Raw genomic sequence first — 24,861 nt, 5'->3', positions numbered from 1 at the left:
AAAGAGGTGGCGGAGTGTACGATCAGCCAGAGCCAGTAAGTTGAACCCAAAATACCATACAAGTTATTTGATTATGTTATATGTTAGAACAACATGCTAGTAATAGGCTAAGGATCTTCAGGGATTGCATGATATAATTTCCTGATTACATGATGCCTGCTAGCCTAGGGTTCTCTTATAGGTGGGTCGTGAGAGGTCGGAAGGCCAGTTATGAGATATTCAGTATTCCTCTAGGAGTGAGGATGGAGTGTTCGTCATGTATTTGGTATGGTTAGGGTGTTGTGATGATACTTGAGACAAATATGTGTACGTGTGGAAGGTAGTATGGGCCCGTACTACTGAAAGCACATGACCCATACGCGTATCAAGGAAGTCACAACTCTCTAGGGTGTCAGTTATGAGATAGTTTCCCGGGTGGGAATGTGATGTGTCTAAGGGTTTTGTTGGTATTTTGCAGTATGGCGATTACGAGACGTTTCGGGGCAGGATCCGGTTCGGGATCGGGATCAGGAGAGGGTGGATCAGCGCAAACCGAGGTCATTGGTCAGATGAGTAGGGATGAGTTGGATGCCAGGATTCGTGAGATCCTGCATGATGAGGTTGTTGTTATGTTCCGGGTTGAGTTGACAAAGATGTTTGGGTCAATCAAGACCGCCATGGTTGAGTACTTCGATGAGCACTATGCAGCTCTTACGGAGACGGCTGTCGCAGCAGCTACAGCGGCTGTAGCAGCGACAGGGGGAGGAACTGGTCGAGTTTTTCAGTATCGGGACTTCGATAATACAAAGCCTCCTACTTTCGATGGGGTTTAGGATCCGATCGTTGCTATGAGATGGTTTTCAGACGTGGAGGGTTGTTTCTTTACGTGTTCATTCCCTGCGGATCAGAGGGTGATGTGTGCTCTGAACCTTTTGAGGCTCTAGGTGAAGGATTGGTGGAGGTTGATGTAACGCCCGAAGATCCGGGCTACTCAATTTAGAGATAATAGGGGTCGAAAACGACTTTTCAACAAAAGGTTATTTATAATAAATAATCTTAACTAAGCTATAGTATATGCTACAAGGTTTGCGTACATATAAAGAACGCCGAAATCCGAGTTATAACGGAGAAGTTATGACCTGTCGAAGTTTCGCGACAGAACCGGCACGACGTTGAATGACGTAAAAAGTGAATTTATGTTAGAGCGATATTTAGCCTTAGTGATCTAAACGAAAGTTGTAGAGTTCGTTAAACCATGAGCGTGCATAAAAAGAATGTCCAAATCTGACTTCATATGAGGAAGTTATGATTTTTCTAAGTTTTCGACTTAGCGGTATGCAGCCCGAATACTCGATTTAAGATCGAGCGGTTTTTAGCCAAAACAATCTAAATGAGAATCGAAGATATCGTCATTAGTAGTGCAACGGTAAAAGTACAGACGAAAACAGACGTCGGATGAAGAAGTTATGATTTTATAACGAAGTTTTCCTGTCCCGACCTACTAAAAATAATATAATAAAAATAAAGTCAAAATTAGCCGACGGAGTCTAAATGAAAGTTGTAGAGCATAACTCACCTTCGCGTGGATATAAAGAACGCCGAAAATGGAGCTCGTATGCGAAAGTTATGAATTTTTGAAGATCGTGGCACACATACCAAAGCTTATCCGAAGCGTACGCCCAACGTACTCCAAAATTACACCCAGCGTAATCCCAGACCCAACAGCCTATAAATAGAAGCTGATATCAGCCATTTTCCTTGCCATTTTTCTTCCTTTCTCTCTATGTTTTGCATCGTTTTGCGTGCCAATTATATCCCGAAGCCCCGGGATCATTCCCGAGCCCCAAAGCAAGTTTCGAAGCCCTAAGGATCCCGAGAAGTGAGACTCCCGAGCCGAAGCTCTGCCCGCGAGAAGCCCGTTTTTGTGAAGATCTTCCAGATCTACCGAAGAATACTACTTCTACAAGTCGTAGTGTTGTCCGAGCATCGTCTAATCAAGTGAGTGTATAGTCACTTTCATCTTACACATAGATATGAAGTATTTTATAAAATACGTGTTATATATATATATATATATATATATATATATATATATATATATTGTTGTTTATATGCGTGAGTGCATAATTACTTTCTTCTAACACATAAATATAAAGTATTAGCTATGAAATACGTGTTGTGTGTTATATATTAATTATCTATTTGAGATGGACTTGGAATTAATATTTTTTCTTAAATGATTTAAATTGTGTTTGTATTTATATCTACAAAATATGTTGGGTAGAACATGGGTAGATGGCATAGTTGGTGACGATGCGACTTCGTGCCTAATGAGTAAGCCTTGGTGATGATGCGACTTCGTGCCTATTGAGTAAGCCTTGGTGACGATGCGACTTCGTGCCTATTTGATAAACCTTGGTGATGATGTGACTTCGTGCCTTTTGTGTAAACCTAGGTGACTATGAGACGTAGTGCCTATTATGTAAACCTTGGTGACTATGAGACATAGTGCCAATTGTATGAACCCTGGTGACTATGCGACGTAGTGCCTATTGTGTAAACCTTGGTGACTATGAGACGTAGTGCCAATTGTATGAACCCTGGTGACTATGTGGCGTAGTGCCTGTTGTATAAACCGTGGTAGCAAATGGACTTTGTGCCAGTTCCTTAGGTAAATCCTTAGGAATGAATGAAGAAAGTATAATCGATTCTTAGGGTAAAACCTTAAGAAATAAAGAAGATAATGGGGATGGGTAATTGGGTTGATTGTTTGATGATTGAATATAATAAATATATTATTGTGGGTTGAAAACCCTATATGCTCACCAGGCTCCCAAGCCTGACCCACTCAGTTTTCTTTGCATTACAGGTAATGGCACAAGAGTAAAAGTTGGAGGACTTGACGAGAGATTTTGGATTATATATCAGTAGTTGTAAAATAACTATTGTAAGGTCTATTTTATATTGTTTATGCTTTTGGTCTGTATCGGAACATGACATCCCGAGGTTTTATTATTTAATAAAAATACCTTCTTTTTGAGAAATATTTTGATAAATGGTTATCATATTTTGTTTTGGGACAAATTCCGCAACTGCTTTCTTTAAAAGATAACTCTGATTTTAAAACAAAGCATAAACATATCGGTCTTTTCTGGCCGTGAAATTGGGGATGTCACAGTTGACTATTGGATCTTATTCTGATGTGCAACGAGCTGCAGTTACTTGGGATCAGTTCCGTGAGATGTTCAGTACTCGTTATGTTCCGCGGGTTGAGAGAGAGAGAGGTCAGCTAAGGAGTTCCTAGAGCTAAAGCAGGATTCATAGTCGGTGACGGAAATCACCAAGATGTTCACGGAGAGGGCAATGTTTTGTCCTGAGTTTGCATCGGAGCAGGCTCAGATGTCCTGATATCTAAGTATGCTCAAGTGAGATATCAGGCAGTTTGTGTCCACGTAGAGGTGTGATAACTTGTTAGAGTTGCAGGAGGCCGCCAGGCGGCGTGAGTTGGAGATTGAGTTACAGTTACGAGAGTAAAGGCAGGCCCCGGTGCAGTTGCAACCAGCACTGAAACGGTCCAAAACCGTTGACTCTAGGATTGGAGGTCAAAGCAGCCACACTTGTGAAAAGTGTGGGAAGGGTCATGTCGGAGTCTGTAGGTCCGGTGGTGCGTGTCACAAGTGTGGGAGAGAGGGGCATTATGCGAGGGATTGCCGTCAGTTGGCCCCGGTTCAGGATATGAGGATTTGTTATCCTTGCCATCAGGTTGGGCATTTGAGGGTCAACTGTCCACAGCTTGTTGCAAGACCGGTGCAGGCTCCAGCACCGGCCAATTTGAGGATTACGGGCAGAGGTCAGGGTGAGCGGAGCCTCCGAGGGCTCAGGGACGTGTTTTCCAGCTTATAGCAGAGGAGGTTAGGGCAGAGCCAGATGCAGCTGCGGGTATGTTTCCATCTTGTTATTAGTGTGGTATTATAAACATGTCTTCCTTGTTCCGCATGAATTGTAGTATGATTGAGGATCTTAGTAGTTAGCAGTTGTAGTTGGTTAGTGTTCAGGAGGATTCTTGGTCGAAAGATAAGATATATGATCTCCTTGTTAGGAATAGCAACTGCGATGCGAGAAGTGTTCAGTTGAGATTCGAACTTCTTTGAAGTTCGGGATGTGCGATGACAGGAGAGTGTTCTGTAGAGGTTGCTCGCTCTGGAGGGAATTAGTTCCTGGAGAGGGGGACTTTATCAAGAAAGGTCGATCGAGCCATGTCGGTTTTGTCATCGGTAGTTAGTAGTTGGTACACTAAGTGGGGAGAATTGGAAAATTCTCCGGTAAAACAACAAGTATCCAGGGTTGGTTAGTTGTTTGGATTCATCGGTGTCATTAGACGAGAGTGTGGTATGATTGGAGCAAGTGATAGACACGTGGGGCAGGGAACAGACCATGGTTTCGGATAAGGTAGTTGGACGATGTGAGGCCAGGGGTTTAGGCCGTGGAAAAGTTTAGGGAACGAATATGGAGTTCGGAACCCCTAGAGGGCTAGAACAGACTGCATGGGAGAGATTCCCGGAAAGAATGGTTCAGGGTGATGCACGATAGTTTTGAGCAATCCAGATAGAATAAAGGCCGGTAGGCGTACCAATCAGGCTGAAGGCTCGGAGAACGGTCCAGACAGGCTGAAGGCCCAGAAGGGCGGTCCAGAAATGCTGAAGGTTCTGAGAGTGGTCCAGATAGGTTGAAGGCCTGGTAAGGCGGTCCAGTCATGTTGAAGACTTTGTATGTGTTAGTAGATCTGTATGCGGAAAATAAGTGAATATGTCACCATGCAATAGCAATCGATAAGGTTTGGCCCCAAGTATTGAACATGATGATGGAGTTGGCTGGAAGTCGTGCACGGGCCTTGTTAGTTATGTGATCATATTCGGAGTATATGGGAATTCGAGAATAGTAGTTGCTCTACATGGGTAGTATAGAGTGGGGTTTAACATCGTGGCACTTATAGGTGTGGTAAGGGTTGTTGAGTAGACTCCCTGGAAGGGAAAGTTACGTAGCTCCGGGAAGGAGTGTGGGTCATCTGAAAGGAAAACAGTAGAGTAAATGGATGATCGAAAGTGCTTCAGTTATTGATAGTGAGCACTGAGATTGTGCCAGATGTATGGAAGCACATACGGGTTGGATGCCCGTTGAGGTTGTGGAATGCTTAGCACGGATGTTGAGTCAGAGGAGCTCGGAAGTGATGCAAGGGTAGATCCTTGGGTTCCGAATTATGGTTTTGGTCATGAGTTATGTATGTAGTGGTGTTCCATCCTAGGGATGGCTGGACCATCGTAGGTGTGCCTGGTTTTCCAGCCCGAGGCTGATTGGGCCAGGTACAATGTGTATAAACGTTATAGATGGGTGTTCATGAGAGTTGCTCGGAAGTTGTGAAATGCTCTATCATGTCAGCGCGGTAAGGGATTTGATTTAGGGAGGAAACAAGATGAGTTTCTATCGGTGCAAGTTAATAGAAGTATCGCCAGTTGCGCGAAGGGATAGCGGGTTAATACTGGGTTAGGACCCGCTGGTTTATAATGGTATCCAGTTTTCGCAGGCGGCGAATGAATGCGTAAGACGGAAGTATAGTAGTGTCATCAGGTGGCACTTAGTTGATGAGTGTTGTCATCAGAGAAAAGAAGTCAATGGCCGGCTTGAAGCGGTTATCGGGACCCTGCAAGGGAAGAGATGGATTTTATAGGGATTAGATAATAGTGTTTGAAAGAATCTGGGCCGGTTTGAGACCAATGGATGCATTGTGGAAGTATCATCCGAAATTTTGTGTTGTCGCAGGCTTCGAGGACGAAGCCTAATTTAAGTGGTGGAGAATTGTAACATCCTAATTTAACCGGTTAGGTCGGAATCCTGGTTAGGATGTTGATATGCTACGTGATCTGTTAGACCGTCTGTCTGGTTAAGGATTGTTATGTGATTAATTGTTTTATATGCACATGGTTGTTTGACTGGGGTTGGGTTGAGGCGGGTCATGCTTTGTGCTGTAGGCCAACATACCCAAGGCGGACCGGATATCCCGAAGGCCCAGCGAGCGGTCCAGATAGGCTGAAGGCCCCAAGAGGGCGGACCAGACGTGTCGAGGCTCGGAGAGTGGACTAGGTCGACTGAAGGCTCGGTGCGGGCGGACCAGTCATACTGTAGACTCAGAGAGTGGACCAGGTGGATTGAAGGCCCGGTGCGGGCGGACCAATCACACTGTAGACTCGATATACATGGCTAGACTCGGAGGGTGGACCAGGTGGACTGAAGGCCCGGTGCGAGTAGACCAGTCACACTGTAGACTCGATATGCATGGTTGTTCTATTTTGTGATATGTTATAAGTATGGTTATGTGTGGTTGGTATTTTGGGGGTAACTCACTAAGCTTTCGGACTTACAGTTCAGTGTTTTGTTTCAGGTACTTCAGGAGATTGTGGCAAGGCAATGACGTGATCGTATCGCTCCTCATTTTTATGTTAATGTTTCTGGGAGACTCTGATAATAAACAAATAGAAAACCTTTTGTAATAATTTATGGATAAGGATTGTTTTTGAAAAGTTTAAATTAGCTGGAAATTTTATGGTCGTTACAGATACACTTAATTAAAAGTAAAAGTAAAATGGTTTTTTGAGAGGCAGATGTTAAGGTACTTTCGATGGTTGTGTTTAACTGTGAGACATAGATAATGATGACCTTAACATTTTTCTGTTAGGCATTTTGGTTGGTGGACAACCATGGTGTGTATGTGTGTGTGTGTGAGAGAGAGAGAGAGGTGGGAGACGATCAAACTAGGGTCACTTCAGTGTTTTTGTCGCTACATGTTAATGCACAACCAACTAATGTTTGGATAACGATCTTGTCTACCACAACCCACTAGATGATCTTCTAAATACTATCATTCAAACTAATGTAGGAAACAACATTTCCCTTATTTTTGTCATAAAGTGAGGCTTTGACTTGATAGTCAGAAGGTCACCATAATATGTGGATCGAATGATATTTTAGACGGTCTTATCAAATCGCTCGTGAAAATACAGTTACACATTCACACACAGACAATTACAAAACATCAATGGGATTAATTTAAACCTTTGGCAGATAGTCGCGAAAGTCTTGTGGATTTGCATTAACCATTCACAAGACTTTCATTATTCATCATTGGTGTTGATTTCCTTTAAACTACTTCAATTTCGTTAAAAAAAATGATCTATACTTATCAAATTCAATTAACCAAACAAAATAACTTAAATTGCTAAAACTTACTTCAGTAAATTAAACCAAAAAACAAAGGTTTACGAATTACTACTTTACATGGCGTTCATGTTTATCAACCGATGATCAACATGGTGAAGCAAAAATGATGAATTTCACTCCTTTTTAGCGAAGAAATAGGCGGACGTTGAAAAAAACTTTTAAAATTTTTGAAACTATGATACCTTTTGTCTTCAATTGTTCGCAAAAATGATTTCGCGGATCTTGTGTTTAATGACCATACCGGTGATTACCACATAATATACTCTTAGAAATGTCATTTTAGTAAATAGTTCTAGTAAGGTTCAAAATGAAAAATTAAGTGATATTTATGCTGACTTTTTGCAATAATACAAATCAGAATGTTAATGACACCTCATGTACAAAAATGATATCTCACAAATTAAAAATTAAAAATTTGACTCCTACATACTCAATATTCGATCTTCAATGCAATTTTTAATATTATATTAGATAAGAAATGCTTTTGTTTTAGGTTAAGCGATTGTTACATGCATAACTTATATACAGACAGATAGACACAAACAATTGTTTATTAACTTATAGATAATGACTATTTAAAGATGCATCATTCATATTTACTAGATTAAAAAACACACGATGGTATATATTCTATTTATATGTTGAGAAAAAACCCGATTGCTAAATAGTTTATTATACTTAACCTCTCACCGGAACATTCTTTTCAATCGTGCTCTTGTTCATTTTATTTAATTATCTAGTGGCGTAAAATTAATTAGTGATTAATTCGGTCAAAATAACAGTAGTAGAGCGAAAAAAACATATTGAAATTATACCCGACAAAAGTATCGTGTCTTGTCATGAAATGTTAAAGGGGTTGAAAGAATTTGACGTTAACCCGACCTGTTTAATTATCGTGTTGTGTCAACCCGTATATTTATGTGTTTGATTAACAGGTTAGAGTTTAGACCGTGTAATGTGTGTTGCTATATATACCAGGTTGAAACAATAAACATAACAAATAAAAAAAAAAAATTAGGGACGTGCAAGGAAAAAAGTGAAAAAAAAAAAACAAAAATAATAGGATTTGGGATGCGGAAGGACAATGTTGTGAAGATAAGGGAGTGGTCGAGTGATACTATGAAATCTTGACCTATGCGGCTAAGTTGTTTTATATTTGGTTTTTGATTTTGGTCTATCCAATTTATCTAACAAATTAAAATAAAATTATATATAAATAGTTGAGTCATTTTTTAGTTGAAATTTTCACCCATGACTTTATCCATTTAACTATTGTGTCATTTTGTGTTAACCTTTTAATTAAATGAGTTTAAATCTCTTACCTCAAACCTGTTATTTTGTTTTGGGTTAGCGTGTTGTGTTATTTTTTACCACATGTAATTAAAAGTAATATAATTACAGAATAAATGAGTAATTATAATTATTCTAAGGGGCCAATTTTTTTTCTTTATAAAAATATCTTGATCTAAAACCATGGTATGCATGACTTAGAGGTTGTTGAGTATACATCTTAATGGTTCCATTAAGAGATAACATCTTAAAAGTACAAGGTTAAAAGCCTTTCATATAAAAATCAAAACCTCTTACCAATTCAATATTGGGTCTAAACTATTCAACATCACCATTCTCCCGTAACGATTCAACAAGTAACTTCTTCCCCATTTGCCCTCATAACTTACATCTATTTTCTGTAGGGAAAATTAGAGTTTGTGGTGGAGATATGGATACCAACATGAATCGTGATATCATTTTTTGAACTGATATTTCTACCATATGTCTGTGTTACAAGAAATTCAGCCTAGGATAGTCCAAGTGGACACTTACGTTTCTAGGCACAGAAAACGTAAGCCAATATGCTAGAGGATTCTGTGAAAGTATGATGAAAAACGAGAGCTTAAGATCGTCTCCCTCTCCTGTAGAGGAAAAGTTGTTTATATATTAAACAAGATTAGGGTTTCATTAGGGTTGAGTCGTCATTAGTTGTTTTGGAAGCAAGTAATGTTAATCCAGATTTAATGAGGATTTAGGGTTACCAAAACTAACGAGAGCTTAAGATCGTCTCCCAGCCAGGGGCTCTGCCCCTTGGACCCCGCTAGGGGCGCTGCCCCTTTGGAAACCTCGGACCCCCGACTAGTCGTCGAACCGGCTTCTAATTCGATCTTATACATGCGTGCACTCCGCACAACTCTGTACATATATTAGAGTACAAATTATGAAGACACTTAGCTCACATGTTAGTTCCAGTTACTTAAAATGACATTGTGACATTAAAATCACCAACATTTTCTTTCTTTTTTCTTCACAATGTCCCCTTCTCCAAAATTGTGACAGACGCCAAAAATTCTCCATCGTCACCTTATTATTCATTTCCCTGCTACTATCCCCAACCTCCTCCTTCCACACAAATATTGGCGCTTCCCACCACTAGTGTGTCGAATGGTACACTTCACAACCCACAACAAGAACATAAATCTAGGGGTTTGTGTTGTTGTAAAGTGAAGGTCCTCCGATTCGCCAATTGCGTCCCCCAAAAACAACATAATTGTTCTCTGAACACCTTGAGGATTCATCTCATAAAGTCAAACACAAACAACTCCAATCAAAGATTTTTTATTTAGGGTTGTAATTGATCTAAAAATTATCTATGGGAAGCTTTTTTGATAGAGCAAACTTGACTTGGAAACTCAAATAGCTCAAAACAATCTGCAAGAACTGTTTACTAATACAAATTTGCTTTGAGTTTAACCTAAAAATATTTATATGAATATAAGGCTCATAAAGCTTGATAACAACTAGAGCCGAGTCCCTAGAAACTTGAGGTTAAATCGTTATATCTTTTGGGCTCAAAACCATCTAACTTGCTTGTAGCAATTATGAATTTATGATAGGTTGTGAAGTTGTATTCTATCTAAATATATGTATGTTTTCATGGATTTAAAAGGATTTATGTTTATTTTGGATACAACCATATAAAAACCTGACAAAAAATTATATTTTCATTGAGAAGCCTAATCATTCTTATCTCTTAGTAATGGATTTATGCAGCCTTTTTGTAATTTAGTTAAATTTGAATGAAAATTTATGTAATTGTTTTATGATTATAAAATATAAAGTATGATTATGTAAAATAATGTGAGTAACTTAATATTTTTATTTAAGAATTTTAGCAAAAACCTGACCACGTGGACCATTAAATAGGATTTACTGTACAATCCCACAAAGCACGCAACACGTTATTCGTACAACTCAAACATCAGAAATGAGAATGGTAACTTGGATTGATTTTATTTTTTTTTCCGGTTGTTCACACTCCTATTTTGGCTCCATTTCACCTCTTTTTAAACCCGATCACCCACATCATTCTTTCAGCATCCATTGACACACATATCTTCAACCAAAACACAAACCAGTCATGGCTGCTTCCATTAATAGAAGTCCATTTAACTTCATTAGTTTGTTGTTATGGTGTGGTTTGGTGTTCGGATCTGGTGGTTTGTGTGAATCGGTTCCAGGAGTTTACATATTCGGAGACTCATTGGTGGACGTCGGAAACAACAATTACTTGTCTCTCTCACTTGCCAAGGCTGATTTTCCTCACAACGGTGTCGATTTTCCTACCGGAAAAGCCACCGGTCGGTTCAGTAACGGGAAAAACGCCGCTGACTTTTTAGGTACGTTGATTCTTTGTTGACGATTTTATATATATAGCATACTACTACTCCCTCCATGCAGTTTTGTTTCTAAATTCTAATATTTGGATTTTGGCAGCTGAAAAGGTCGGACTACCTTTTGCACCACCGTATCTGTCACTGGTGTCGAAATCAAAAAAGCTGAGCAGTTCCAATTCCACGGTTACCGGAGTCAGTTTTGCATCTGGAGGTGCCGGCATCTTCAATGGAACAGATGAACTCTTTGTAAGCTTAATCATTCATATATACATGCTTCTCAAAATTCAAAACTCCATCAAAACATGATAAAATTCATTCATAAAATTATACAAACGCTGGTTTTTTGTTATTATATATATATATATATATATATATATATATATATATATATATATATATATATATATATATATATATATATAATCAGAATCAAAATTAACAAAACTTAAAGATAAATTCTGGAAACTACATCAAAACTTAGATCATGAAAGTGTATGGTGTAGAAAGGACGTGTGTGTACATGTGGGGTGGATACTTGTCACTTGATAGCTAAGTTTAGTCTTATAGCTTCCAAATAAAAGGAGACCATGAATGAAGGCACTTCGATGAAAATGCGTAGTAAATGTGAACCTAAATGTGTCATTTTCGATAAAATATCAAAATCGACAAAAATAGTTATAATAATCTAGAATGTTTGTATGAACTTGGTGAATGATCATGAAAGCTAATGTTTGGTAGTCCTTTAATGATACAATAAGTTACACTTAAAAGAGTTATGACTTTAATCATTTTTTTCGAAAACATATTTTCAGATGTATGTCATATATCTATAATCAGATAACTAACCCAGTTGCTTATTAATTAATATCTATTGTAAGTAATCGGAGATCTTAATCATTTGATAAGTTATAGTGTAAACCATTAGACGCTAATTGTGAAAATACATCCCCTAAACAATATTTAAGGTAAGCCATGTTTATTTTATGTATAATCCTCTTTTAGTACTACTATATAAAATGACTTTTAACCCTTTGAATTATTTGAAGAGAGCGTTTAATAGCAGTGAACAATACATGTTAACCGACTTTATCAAATAGTGATATAATAACTGTTTAAAGCTAATCAATTTACTCTTTTAAATGATAAAATACAATATATTTTAGAATAAAAGCATATTATGTATTAATGCTTAATTGCTTATCGTATAAATAAAGTGTTATAAGTTAGTGAGTAAGTGGTAACAATTAATACACTTATCGTAATAAAACTAGAAAATCGTGTTTTTGTTATAAAAAAAATAAACAAGATTTGCACGTACTGATCATAATTTCCCCGTATATATCAATCATTAAAAAAACATGTTTATTTAGATAAATAAAAAAATAATGTCAACTAAATATTTTCATCATTGGATTGTCTAGAATGGAAAATTCAAAATTTATGATCATGTATTATATTTTATCATAGCGAAAACCCTCAAACATGCTTAAAAGAACAGTTTTTTTTTATTGTCTACAATCGAAGATCCAAAGTGTATTTTGAACCTTGTATAGTTGTATTCTACTCATTATTTATATATAAAATATATGTTTTAAACATAGTACAAATTATATATGTAAATCATAATGTAAGTGATCATTTTTCCATTTTAAACTAATTGAACCATAAAAAGCTGCAAAAAAGAAAGATAAAAAGCATTGAGGGGACATTTTGGTGAAAGCCAGAAAGGCCCGAACCACTAACTCACTAGATCAAGATTTCCAATTCGTCCTTTGACCTTTTTGCATGGGAATCACATTCTCTTTCTGAAAGTGTATATTTGTTCCGCGTAAAATGATAATAACATATTAGTTTAAATTATTTGTGAAGAATGCATATTTTATCTCATTAACTTTTTTCTCTTCATACGTTATGCATTTACGTATCAACAATAATTCTGAAATATTAATAAGATTTATTGTTATTAAATATATATAAAATCAAGTCTTTAATAATTTGTAAAGATAAAATAAGAGAAATTAAATATTCTTTTGTTTTTTCTTTCTATCTATCTTCCTATCATCTTTAGATAATGACAAATATAATAAAATTTTATTAAATAATAAATATCACAATCTTAAGTGAACAGCAAAAAAACTAGAAAAAATAAGAAGACATTTGATTTCTCATAAAATAAATATGTCATTTAATTTTGATTTATCCGTCAAGATCAATAATTTGAAATAGACAAAAAGAATAAACTTAATTTCTTTTAGCAAAAACAAAGATATTTTATTTATTTTAAGTAAAATGCGAACGTATTATTACATCTATTTCATATTTCAAGAGAACCTACTAAATTATTATATTGATTATTAACAAATATATATTACTATTTTAGTTAAAACAGTGGAGAAACATTGAAACAAAAACATAATGGACGTGCATCTCACGTGTAATTGGAATCCGGGAAGGATTTTTCTTCATACCAAAAGCTTCATTTTAACAAACTTTATCGACCGTCTAAAAATTAACAAAATAATGCGGTGAACGTGGATCGAACACGTGACCTTCAGATCTTCAGTCTGACGCTCTCCCAACTGAGCTATCCCCGCATGTATCCTTCAGCTAATATAATTTTCTTCAATACACAGAAACAATCAATTCCATTAACGAAACAAGTGGGCTACTACTCTCTGGTCCATGACCAACTGGTACAACAGATGGGCTCAAATAGTGCAGAAGCCCACTTATCCAAATCCCTATTTCTGATTGTCATTGGAAGCAATGATCTCTTCGGCTACTTCAACAAAGACTCCAAAGTATCTAAGCAATACACCCCACAACAATATATTGATCTCATGGCCTCGACTCTCAAAGGACTCATCAAGGTAACCTATAAACACAATGGTTAAATAAAGACTTTTTTTATTTTTATTTTGGATAGTGATGTTAAGAATAAGAGTTAATTGAATTGATTTGGGTACAGAATATGTACACATTGGGAGCACGTAAATTTGTGGTAAGTGGAGTCGGAGTGATTGGTTGTTGTCCTGCACAAAGGAAACAAAACACCACCGGTGATTGCAAAATGGAAGCAAATTATTGGTCAATGAAGTATAACGAAGGTCTCAAGGCTTTGCTTCGGGGATTGAAGTCAGAATCATCAGATATCAGCTACTCTTATTTTGATACATACGCTGCCATGAATGGCCTCATCCAACATCCTCAAACTTATGGTACTAATTTAATTTAATTGCCTTTACGATTTCTCAAAATAACCTTCAATATAAATATATAGTTTTTTATTTTGTCACATTTCAGGAATCACAGAGATAAAAGAAGCTTGCTGTGGACTTGGCAACTTAAAAGCTGACATCCCTTGCATTCCAATTTCAACTTATTGCTCAAATCGGAAAAACCATCTTTTTTGGGATCTCTATCATCCTACGGAAACTGCATCTAATATCTTTGCGAACATTATCTATAGTGGATCACAACAATTTACGACTCCAATGAATGTGGAACAGCTCATTAATATGTAAAAATGAATATGAACAAACACACATACATTTATTGTTGAGTATTTGTTAAGAGCGTTGAGAAAGAAGTATATGAATATATGTCAAATCAAATGTTTTTCTAAAGTTTATTATGAAAATTGTTAGTTGATTTCGTTATTATAGTTCATTATGGCATGGTTAAATTGTTCGATTGGTTAGTTTAGTGTTATAATCTACCTCTACCTCCTCTAATAAATAAAACTTAAAATTGACACTTGGCAATTTTCTAAACCCTTAAAATGCCACGTGGCCTGTTTTTGTTCAGTTTGTTATCTCTTTTCTAATCTACTTATCAAATTTTGAGATTAACCGTGATTTTTGTTACTGATCCCTTAAATTTTGGGATTCAATATTTTAAATTAGAATTGCTCTTCACCTCTTTTTAAATCTTGCTGCCGAAATTTCTCACTGATTACCACCATTTATTAAATCTCCCTTTTCACCTTCTCAATTCATTTTCGTCTTCTCAATACCATTTGTTTCTTAAAGCGATATCTCAAAGATAAAAATGAGGGATTTTGGGTATTGGGTGTATGACATCAACACTAATAAGATAAATAACCGAAAGAGAACTAGAGAGGAAGATATGGATGGGAAGGATGAAGACGATCCTGCTTCCATTTTTTATGTTTTTCACATCTTGATTACTAATTTTTTCTATTAATTATATGGGCCGAAGGGGGTCGTTATACTTAGGGGAAAATGGATGTAGGGGATCATCACCATTTGCCTCCATCATCATAACCTTCACGTTTTCACCCCATCAAACGCCTCAAGGAACTTCGCAGCATCAGATCAAATCGATAGTGTGAGTGCATCTTTTCTTTAGGCATTTTACACTTAAATTTCGCTTTTTGGTTCTATGCTTTTGAGAAATTCGGATTTCAATATCAGGATTCATCCAAACCTTCCTTTTGAGCCACATATGGTGGTATAATGTAGCCCTAAGAATATAGGTGATAAAAAATTGATTGTAAGTAGGGTATATGAAGAAAGAATGATAGCTATGTCTAAAAAAAGATCTTGATAGACACCTAGATAATGTTCTTGCTGTTCTTGGCAAGGTATACTTATTTTAGTTTCTTGAGTGTCAAATTACAACCTATTATTGTATCTTCATGTCTTTCAAAGCTTTTATATTTAGTAGAAAAAACACGATTCTTTACATATAGCTTAGATATGTTTGATCAGCTTTATGTGATATTTTAAAAAGACTAATGTCTTATAAAGTATGGAGATGGTTGAGATGTTGATAAGGTAACAGACTTTTACAAATTAATCCTCATATTTGCTCATTTGTTGTCCTTTCGGTTTTAAGTAATGGAAACGTTTTCTAATGTTTTTGATTCTATTTAGGATAAAGTTGAGAAGATAACAAATTGTTTCTAAGTAGGTTAGTTTAAAAATGGTTTTCATTTATGGCTTTGTCATTTACTATTAAACAACCAGATGTAATGTTTAATTATCTTGAATATGTAAGCTCTTTTGAGGTTATGTTCCATTTTTAGCTTTATAACAACATACTTTGCAAATTCTACAAATTACAGCTACACACTTTGAAAATTCTACCACTTATTGCATTGTACATATCATAATTATTTAAATTTGATCTTCTTTTTGTTGAATTACTACATATTTATTGTTTTAAGTGAACCATTTCACTTTTAATTTCAATTTTAAAACCACATGGCTTACACACATGTAAAATTCTCCGTAATAATGTACTCATGTAACCGTTGCAATCACAATCGTCAAGTGCTGCCCATGTAAATAATATGTAGTAATCCAACAAATATCATCGTAGACTATTTTGTGGAAGACCAATAAATATAATCGTATGTTGAGAAGATTGAGTGGATTAGGAAAGTCTTTTGTTTAGTCTGGTGTGCATATTAGAATTCAAGTTGTAATTTTATAACATGTTATATTTACTTTTTTTTGTGTGTGTGTTTGATTATACAACCAATTTTAGAAATATAATTTGTTCCATATCAGTTAAACGTGTATTCCATAGTTGTGTAATTACCAAAATTGTTCAACGATCTCTACAAATTCCAATGAAGCAAGTTAGCCCTTTATGTTTCTTTTTTATTATTTATTAAGATAGTTTTAGTAACATTATGTCAATAATTTTTATATATTTTTTTCGATGTTAATCGTCTAAAAGAAAAACTTATAACGTGACTTTTCAAAAACAATTAGGTTTTTTTTGGGGGTTTTAATGAAGTCGAACGAGTATCTTCCAACTAATGTCCCTTTTGTCTTTTAAGATCATGAATTAAATCAAAAAATTTAATTTTTGTAACAATTCTAAATATTATTTATACATAACTCTATAAATATACCAATATATATATATATATATATATATATATATATATATATATATATATATATATATATATATATATATATATATATAATATATATATATATATATATATATATATATATATATATATATATATATATATATATATATATATATATATATGGGTAAAGTGAATATACCCTTAAGGGTATATAACCTTAGGTACCCAAACTCACTATAATATGTTGTTTTGTATCATATAATACATTCTAATTGTCTAATGTTCTTATAATTTAACTTCTAACTTGATTTACTTCCAAGATTTTTTATAAATTACACATTTATCTTTCTCTTACATAATTTTCATTTTCATCTACAATATATATATAGCCTAATAAGTGTTCGGCAAAAAGATGTGATGTAAGAGAAAGATTATACGGAAATTTCGAATATCTTGAAAGTAAATCAACTTAAGATTGAAGTTTATGAATATTATAATGAATTTATCAAACGAAACGACGTATTATGGTGTGTTCGGGTACCTAAGCTTATATACCCTTAAGGGTATATTCACTTTTCCCTATATATATATATATATATATATATATATATATATATATATATATATATATATATATATATATATTACCAGTTACGTGGTTTCCACGGATTATAACCTAGTGGAAAATGGAATATATGTCGGAATCGAATGTTATTTTTCTTGAAGTTTATTATGAAGTCTTACATGATTTAATTAATGTTACTAATTATGGATATTATAATTTTTCTACCGGTTTTGTAATTGTAATTATGCAATGGATGGATCTCCTCTCTAATAAATGAAGGGTTTTTTTTGTCACTTGTCAAATTTTCAAGACTTTTGTCACATGTAATTTTATGGGAGTTTTAGAATTATTATTTTCCACTTGTCATTTTTTGGGAATTTCCATTTTTAAAATAAAATTTCCACAAAATTATAATGAATTTTATAAAGAAAGAGAATCATTCTATTAATTTGATAATAAAGTCTCATAAATGCTCTAAATAATATTTGATTTCTTTTATAAATGTTCCAAAAGATTATATTATTTTTGTAAAAGTGTTATTTTATAAAATATTTAATGTTTAAATATTGATATTAAATTTTTATTTTTGAAAAACTCGTGTAGTACATATGTCTCACACATAGTAATGGAATATACGTGATCTTAATTTCTTGCGTGAAAAGGTAACACATAATATGTTTGAGTAAAGTGTTTGAATGACAATGAAATATTTTATTATATTGGCAAATTACACAAAAATCATTGAGTTTATATGAAAATTATGGTATCATTTAAAACAAAAAACTAAAATATAATAATTTTTGTATTAATTTATCAAAATGTTGTGATTTTTATGTAATTTGGTGTTATATATATATATATATATATATATATATATATATATATATATATATATATATATATATATATATATATATAACCAAATAAAACGACAACCATGGACACAAGATGGTAGGGTTTCATATGAACTAGTAGCCCAATCATAATTCGACATATGATTTTTTTTTGTTCTAAAACTAAAAGATATTAGTGTAAGTTATAACCCAAATATATTTTACACTTCTTTAGAGTGTATAAAACTAGACCTGGCAATTTGATAAGAACGTGTCTGGTCTAAGACTCGTCGAGTTGTATGAACAACCCGTCGAGTCCCTCTTTAAAGATGGGGAGATTTTCTTGGACTCGTCAAAGAAATTGATTTGGAGCAGATCCGGAAGAGGAAGCCAGATGAGGTATAGGTAGCTGCAGGTTCGGGCAAAAGGCCCAAGGGATCGGATTCGAGATCGAGGGATTATCAGGACCGTAGTCGGTGCGGGAAGTGTGGTCGGGCGCACGGGGGCGCGTGCAGGAGTGGTAGCGGTGGTGAGTCTGGTTGTTTCAAGTGCGGTCGGACTGGTCATTTCAGCAGGGATTGTACTGTTACCACCTCACAGGGATCAGACATGTTATGTTTTCACTGCAACCAGCGGGGCCACAAGAAAGCCCAGTGCCCCAGTTTGTTTTTAGCAGGACGGGTGATGGCACCTGCCCCTGCAACTTTGAGGATCACAGACGGCCGTCAGGGCCGTGCAGAGGCGTCTGCGGTAGGAGGCAGAGCTTTTCAGATGACTACCTTAGAGGCGCGGTCAGCACCGTACGTTGCAGGTATGCGATTTCTGTTTTCAGTTCTTTTATTTGTGCATGATTATATTGTTATGGTTCTGCATCATTATCGGTATGAGTATTTTATTTTTGAGCGGTTAATTGTGATCGAGTTATATGCCATCTGCATACCTTGGATATTCGAATGGTAGTGAGGGTATGTGCCCTATTGGAGAAGGTTACATATGATGCAGTAACTGTAGCATGCTTGGGAGAGACTTGGTATGTCTCACTAGATCGGAGTTGTATAGTGTTAGAGATGGATTGGTTAGATCCCTAGCTATGGTAAGCTTGGGTTCCTCAGCAGATTGATTATGGAATGGTAGCAAGGATTGGGATTTCTTTTTGAGTATTAAGTAACAAGGGGTAGGCAGGATCGAAGTGGGGGAGAATCCTCCGAGTGTGCAAAGGTAGGAGCACGCAGATCCAGGATGAGTGCGCGACCTCCGAGAAGGAAAGGAAGTAGTTTAGCGTTTGATGGATCGAGGATTTCAGGGTTGGGAGTTTGAGAAACTCCCCATCAGCTAGTGCGTGTGATGGTAATGGTTAGTGCGTGGTTGGGAATTCAGGTTGTGGATCGCCCGTAGGACTCGAGGGAGTCGAAATGAGGATCTTAAGAGCTAATGGCACGTGGGTTCCTTCGTATTAGCAGTCAGTGGTGGAAGTGTTGTAAGACTACGGGGCAGCCGTAGCATTCACTAACAGTCAGCAATGGATGGTAATGTAAGACTACGGGTAAGCCATAGCATTCTTTAGTAGCTTCGTTAGCGGAGTTGGGGCGAAGCCCTTATCTCCTAGTGATCAGATAGGGATCAGGAATGGGTAGTGGATGAGAATGATAGGGAGTTTGCTTGTATAGCCCTAGAGAGGTGAGACCTTGGGAGAGGCCGCTCCAGGATATAGTTGGGTGAGACCCGTGGGCGAGGCCCGTATGAGATTAGCAGTGTAGATGAGACCTGGAAGCAGGGTTGCTCAGTAGTATGGTTGGGTGAGACCCATGGGCGAGGCCCGAGCGAGAGTGATTAGGCTAGTGGGACTAGAAGGATAGAGGCGGGTGGGACCCGTGGGCGAGGCCCGTGAGTTTTAGCAGCACAGGTGGGACCTGGTAGGGACCTTAGTGTCAAGTTAGGGGATCGAGGATCCCAGGTTTGTAGTGCCTGAATGGCAGAATAGTTTGAGCAGTTATTGGTGGTCGAAGTTTCTTCGGAAGTCGCTGGGAGCGACTAGTGGTGGTGTTGGGACTAGCTACCGGTGGGAGCCGGTAATCCAGACACTGATAGGCTGGTAGGGACCAGGGTGGTCTCAGTTCATCCGGAAGGCAGACAAGGAATAGCAGAATTTTCAGTCAGTAGCACTGCGGGTAAGCAGTGTATGGTGGGATTCAGTTAGTTGAATCGAGGGGTGCTCGACACCAAGTTTTGGTGGAGAGGAGTGTCAGTGGATACTGGCGATAATGACTCGTACTGGAAGTAGCGGGAGTAATAGAATTGGTGAAGATAGGGTCTTCACAGTGGCAGAGGAAATAGTTGGTTATGGAGCATTGCCTTGTGGAGGCAAGGAAATCGCGCAAGGAAGGAAGTGGAGAACCCCTATGGGTTCAGTGTCGTACTCGATGAGTACCAGAAGGAATGTCGGTTGAGTAAGTTGTGTTCCAGAACGTTCAGGGTCAGGGTTGACCCGAGATGATTATCTACAAGGATTAATGGTAGTCAGAATGACCGAGCGAAAGGCCAGCAAGGGAAGGCAGCTGGTGTTGGAATAATTGGTTGGGTATTACAGGCAGACTGCAGGCGGTGGGCCATAGCAAACTTCGAGGACGAAGTTTAGTTTAAGTGGGGGAGAGTTGTAAAACCCAAAGTCGGGAAGGCCAAGAAAGGAAAGAAGACCCTAATTTCAAAGGGAGACTCGGCGAGTCCAAGGATGAACTCGGCGAGTCCGAGCGGGATCCGGGTCGAGGAGTAAGTGACCGACTCGGCGAGCCGGCCAAAGGGACTCGGCGAGTCTGGTCTGTGCGGAGAAAACCCTAAATTCGGGACTTGGAGCCTATTTAAGCGCCTCATTCTCTCCCCTAGGGTCCCTTTACTGCCTCTTTCACCCAGAACATTAAACCCTAGCCACCATATCCTCTATTTGAGCCATTTGTTGCCTTGGAAGGTGCATTAAAGCTTGGAGAAGGAAGAAGGAACTTGGAGGAGCAAGAAGGGACTATAGATCTGGGATTATGAGTTCATTCTGAGCATTTAGAGGTAATAAACTAGTTCCTGGACCCTTTTTACACCTAGATCTATGTGTGGTTGTTGGGGCTTTTTAGCCGTAATGTTATTATTTTGAGTTAGAAGCCAGATCTGAAGTTGCTACTTCAGATCTAAGCATATTATGGTCTTGAGAAGCATAAAGTAGTAGCCCTTGAGTTGATTATGGAGCCTCCTTACCTTAAACCCTAGTTTGTGGTGTATTTTGCCTAGATCTCCTTCTCTATACGTAAAGTTTGCAACTTTACGTGAGGAATAGGCTTGGGAAGGATAGATCTACAGTTTGGAGTCCATGCATGACTCAAAAGCCCTCTGCATGTATAGAGATCTGAATGGACTCGGCGAGTCCTTTGAGTGGACTTGGCGAGTAGCATGAAGATTTAGAGGAACTCGACGAGTGGGATGAACAGCTCGTCGAGTCAGATGAAGTTGGGCAGGAACTCAGCGAGTTGGAAGAACAACTCGGCGAGTTTATTGAAGGATGTCTTGGACTCGGCGAGTCAGGTCGCGAAACCCCAAACCCTTCGAGTTGAGACTCGAATCAGTGAGTCGAGTGGAGACTCGGTGAGTTGGACAGGTCAGGACTCGGAAATCGGTAGACTCGGCCAGTCATGGACTGACTCGGCGAGTCTAGTCGCAAAGAGAAGGACTCTGAACAAATGAACTCGACGAGTCAATAGGGTGACTCGGCGAGTAGGGTTGACTTGGAAGGTTGACTTTGACCAGGACTTTGACGTTGACCAGAGTTGACTTGGTTGTCTTTCGGGGGTCAGTTAGACTCAGTGTTGCTTTGACATTGGTAGTTCGGGGAGCGAGTGGAGCTGAAATTCAGAGAGTTGCCGTGCAGCAGCTAGTGGGTTCATCAGCCAGATCAGCCAGTGCAGGTGAGTTTCCCTTTGTATGAATGGGTCTACGGCCACAATGCCGACCCATGTAGTTATGAGTAGAAGACCTGGGGGTTAGCCCTAGCCACAGTATGCTAGTATGATATTCGGGACAAGGTCCAATGATAGAGGGCGGGTGCCCAAGGAATGGTTTATGTGATAGTTTATACTTGTTGTCTGTGTGATACTTGTATGTGCCTGGTAGGGAGGTGAGTGTGGGCGAGGTCCTGTATCTCACCAATAGCAGAGTGTGGATGGTGTTCCACATCTCAGTAGCAGTAGAGCAGGGGCGAGGCCCAAGTTAGGGAAGGAGTGAGGGTTGGCTGGGCCCGTACCTCACTATCAGCAGGAGTATGGACGGGGTTCCATGACTCATCAGTAGCAGGACAAGGGTGGGGCCCAGAGATAAGTGAGGCCTTAGGACAATATCTGTTAGTATGTGTTTAGATTATGTGATGTGATGTGATATGTTTACGTGCTATTATATGGTAGTGGGCGAGGCCCTGTGACAGGCGAGGCCTAAGTGAAACAGATCTGTATCTGAGCGGGGCTCGAAGCCAAGCGTGGCCTGGAGCGGCGGGGCCGTTGTAACGGGCAAGGCCCGAGGTAGGGGCGAGGCCCAAGATAGCTGGCGTGGCCCAGTATGTGCGATATGTGATTATGCATGGTATGTGGTAGGGTGGGGAACTCACTAAGCTTTGTGCTTACAGTTTTCAGTTTTGGTTTCAGGTACTTCCGATAGCGGAGGGAAGAGCTCGGGGTGATCGCATGGCACACACCATAGATTAGACAGCCTGGGAATGTTTACTCTGATAATGAACATGTGTTTTGAAAACTTATACTCATATTATGTTTTCGAATGATGTCTTTGCTTAAAGTAATGTTTTATTAAAAGAAATTTTTGGTCTTAAATTTTGGGTCGTTACACTCTAAGCCCCTAACTCGAACTCTCAAGCTTCTTTCTTCTTCTCAAGCTTCACAAACCACCAAATGTACCAAAATGGCCTTAGAACACACAAAAACGACTAGGGTTTTGATACACAGTGTAACACCCGCGTTTCCAGGCTAGGCATTATTGTTGATGTAATAGTCTAGGTTAACTCTTGTAACTCATTTTGAAGTATTAATGATGAAATATTCGAGTATTATGTGAATTATGTGTTTATTTTCTTAATTATTATAATTTAATGAATTAATAATAAAATAAGCGTCAAAATTAAAGTGTGAGATAAGGCCGATACCCTTGCATGAAGATGTAGTGGTTGAAACAAGGATTCCGGATATATAAAGAATGCCGAAATCCAAATTATAACGAAGAAGTTATGATCTGTCGAAATTTCGCGACAGAACCGACAACGCTGAATGACGTAAAAAGTGAAATTTACGTTAGAGCGATATTTAGCCTTAGTGATCTAAACGAAATTCGTAGAGTTCGTTAAACCGAGAGCGTGCATAAAAAGAACGCCCAAATCTGACTTCGTATGAGGAAGTTAAGATTTTCCGAAGTTTCGACTTAGCAGTATGCAGCCCAAACACTCGATTTGAGATCGAGCGGTTTTTAGCCGAAACTATCTAAATGAGAATCAAAGATCTCGTTAATAGTAGTAAAACGATAAAAAGATAGGCGAAAACGGACATCAGATGAAGAAGTTATGAATTTATAACGGAGTTTTCCTATCCCAGCCTACTAAAAATAAACAATAAAAATAAAGTCAAAATTAGGCGACGAGTCTAAATGAAAGTTGTAGAGTGTAGTCTCACCTACGCGGGGATATAAAGAACGTCGAAAACGGAGTTCGTATGAGGATGATATGAAATTTTGAAGTTTATTAAATAATTAAAATATTAAATTTAATTATAAATTCCGATATTATCCAAAGGGGGGAGTCAGCGGCCTTATTCGGGTTACGCCCAGCGTAACTAGGATTTACGCCCAGCGTAAATTGAAGTTCCATCCCCCTATAAAAGGGAGTCGAGGCTGTCGAGTTTCTTTGCTCAATTCCTCTTCTCTCTCTCCCGTTTTACGTCGTTTTTCGTGCAAGAATTATCCCGAAGCCCCGGTATCATTCCCGAGACACGAAGCAAGTCCCGAAGCCCCGAAGATCCCGAGAAGTAAAATTCCCGAGCCAAAGATCTACCCGCGAGGAGCCCGGTTTTTGTGAAGATCTTCCAGATCTACTGAAGATTACTAGTTCTACAAGTCGTAGTGTTGTCCGATCATCTTCTGATCAAGTGAATGTGTAGTTACTTTCTTCTAACGCATAATTATGAAGTATTTTATACGAAATACGTGTTATGTGTATATTTTTTTGTTATATGTGTGAATGTATATTCACTTTCTTCTATCTCATAGATATGATTTATTCTCTATGAAATACGTATTATGTATGTGTCTCATCTGTTGTTTGGATTATGTATTGAATGAGAATGCTATACATGTTTTAAACTATGTATATATATATATATATATATATATATATATATATATATATACACACTAATATGTTGGGTAGAACATGGGTAGATAGTTGATGTGTGATAAACAGATGAGAGGCCTCGATGTTGTTTTTGATTCAGTCATCTAGCGGAGTTTTGATGACGACCACAGACTTTCTAGACAGTCCTGTGGAACGCTAGCAGGTTCGCCACCTGTAGGTGTTAATGAACTTGGGTGTTCATTCGTTGTACTCCATCCCCTTCATGGTTGCCTTAGTTGACATATATTGCTAGGAAACCCCCGAAGCAT

General features: G+C 37.7%; 1 protein-coding gene and 1 non-coding gene across 2 annotated transcripts; one reads left to right on the top strand and one right to left on the bottom strand.

Annotated features, from left to right (window-relative positions):
• Window positions 1-10,563: 10,563 nt before the first annotated feature.
• On the top strand, window positions 10,564-14,578 carry LOC111883576 (GDSL esterase/lipase At5g55050). The gene is made up of 5 exons (XM_023879898.3): window positions 10,564-10,922; window positions 11,020-11,165; window positions 13,553-13,789; window positions 13,888-14,137; window positions 14,223-14,578. Exons 1-5 carry the CDS (start codon window positions 10,664-10,666, stop codon window positions 14,441-14,443), a joined length of 1,113 nt encoding a protein of 370 aa, XP_023735666.1. The 5' UTR covers window positions 10,564-10,663; the 3' UTR covers window positions 14,444-14,578.
• Window positions 13,441-13,513, bottom strand: TRNAF-GAA (transfer RNA phenylalanine (anticodon GAA)). The gene has a single exon. It is a non-coding gene; the product is annotated as a tRNA-Phe (tRNA).
• Window positions 14,579-24,861: the final 10,283 nt, after the last annotated feature.

Source organism: Lactuca sativa, chromosome 5, assembly GCF_002870075.4.
Source record: "Lactuca sativa cultivar Salinas chromosome 5, Lsat_Salinas_v11, whole genome shotgun sequence".
NCBI lineage: Eukaryota > Viridiplantae > Streptophyta > Magnoliopsida > Asterales > Asteraceae > Lactuca > Lactuca sativa.
This window is presented reverse-complemented; position numbering and strand designations above follow the sequence as displayed.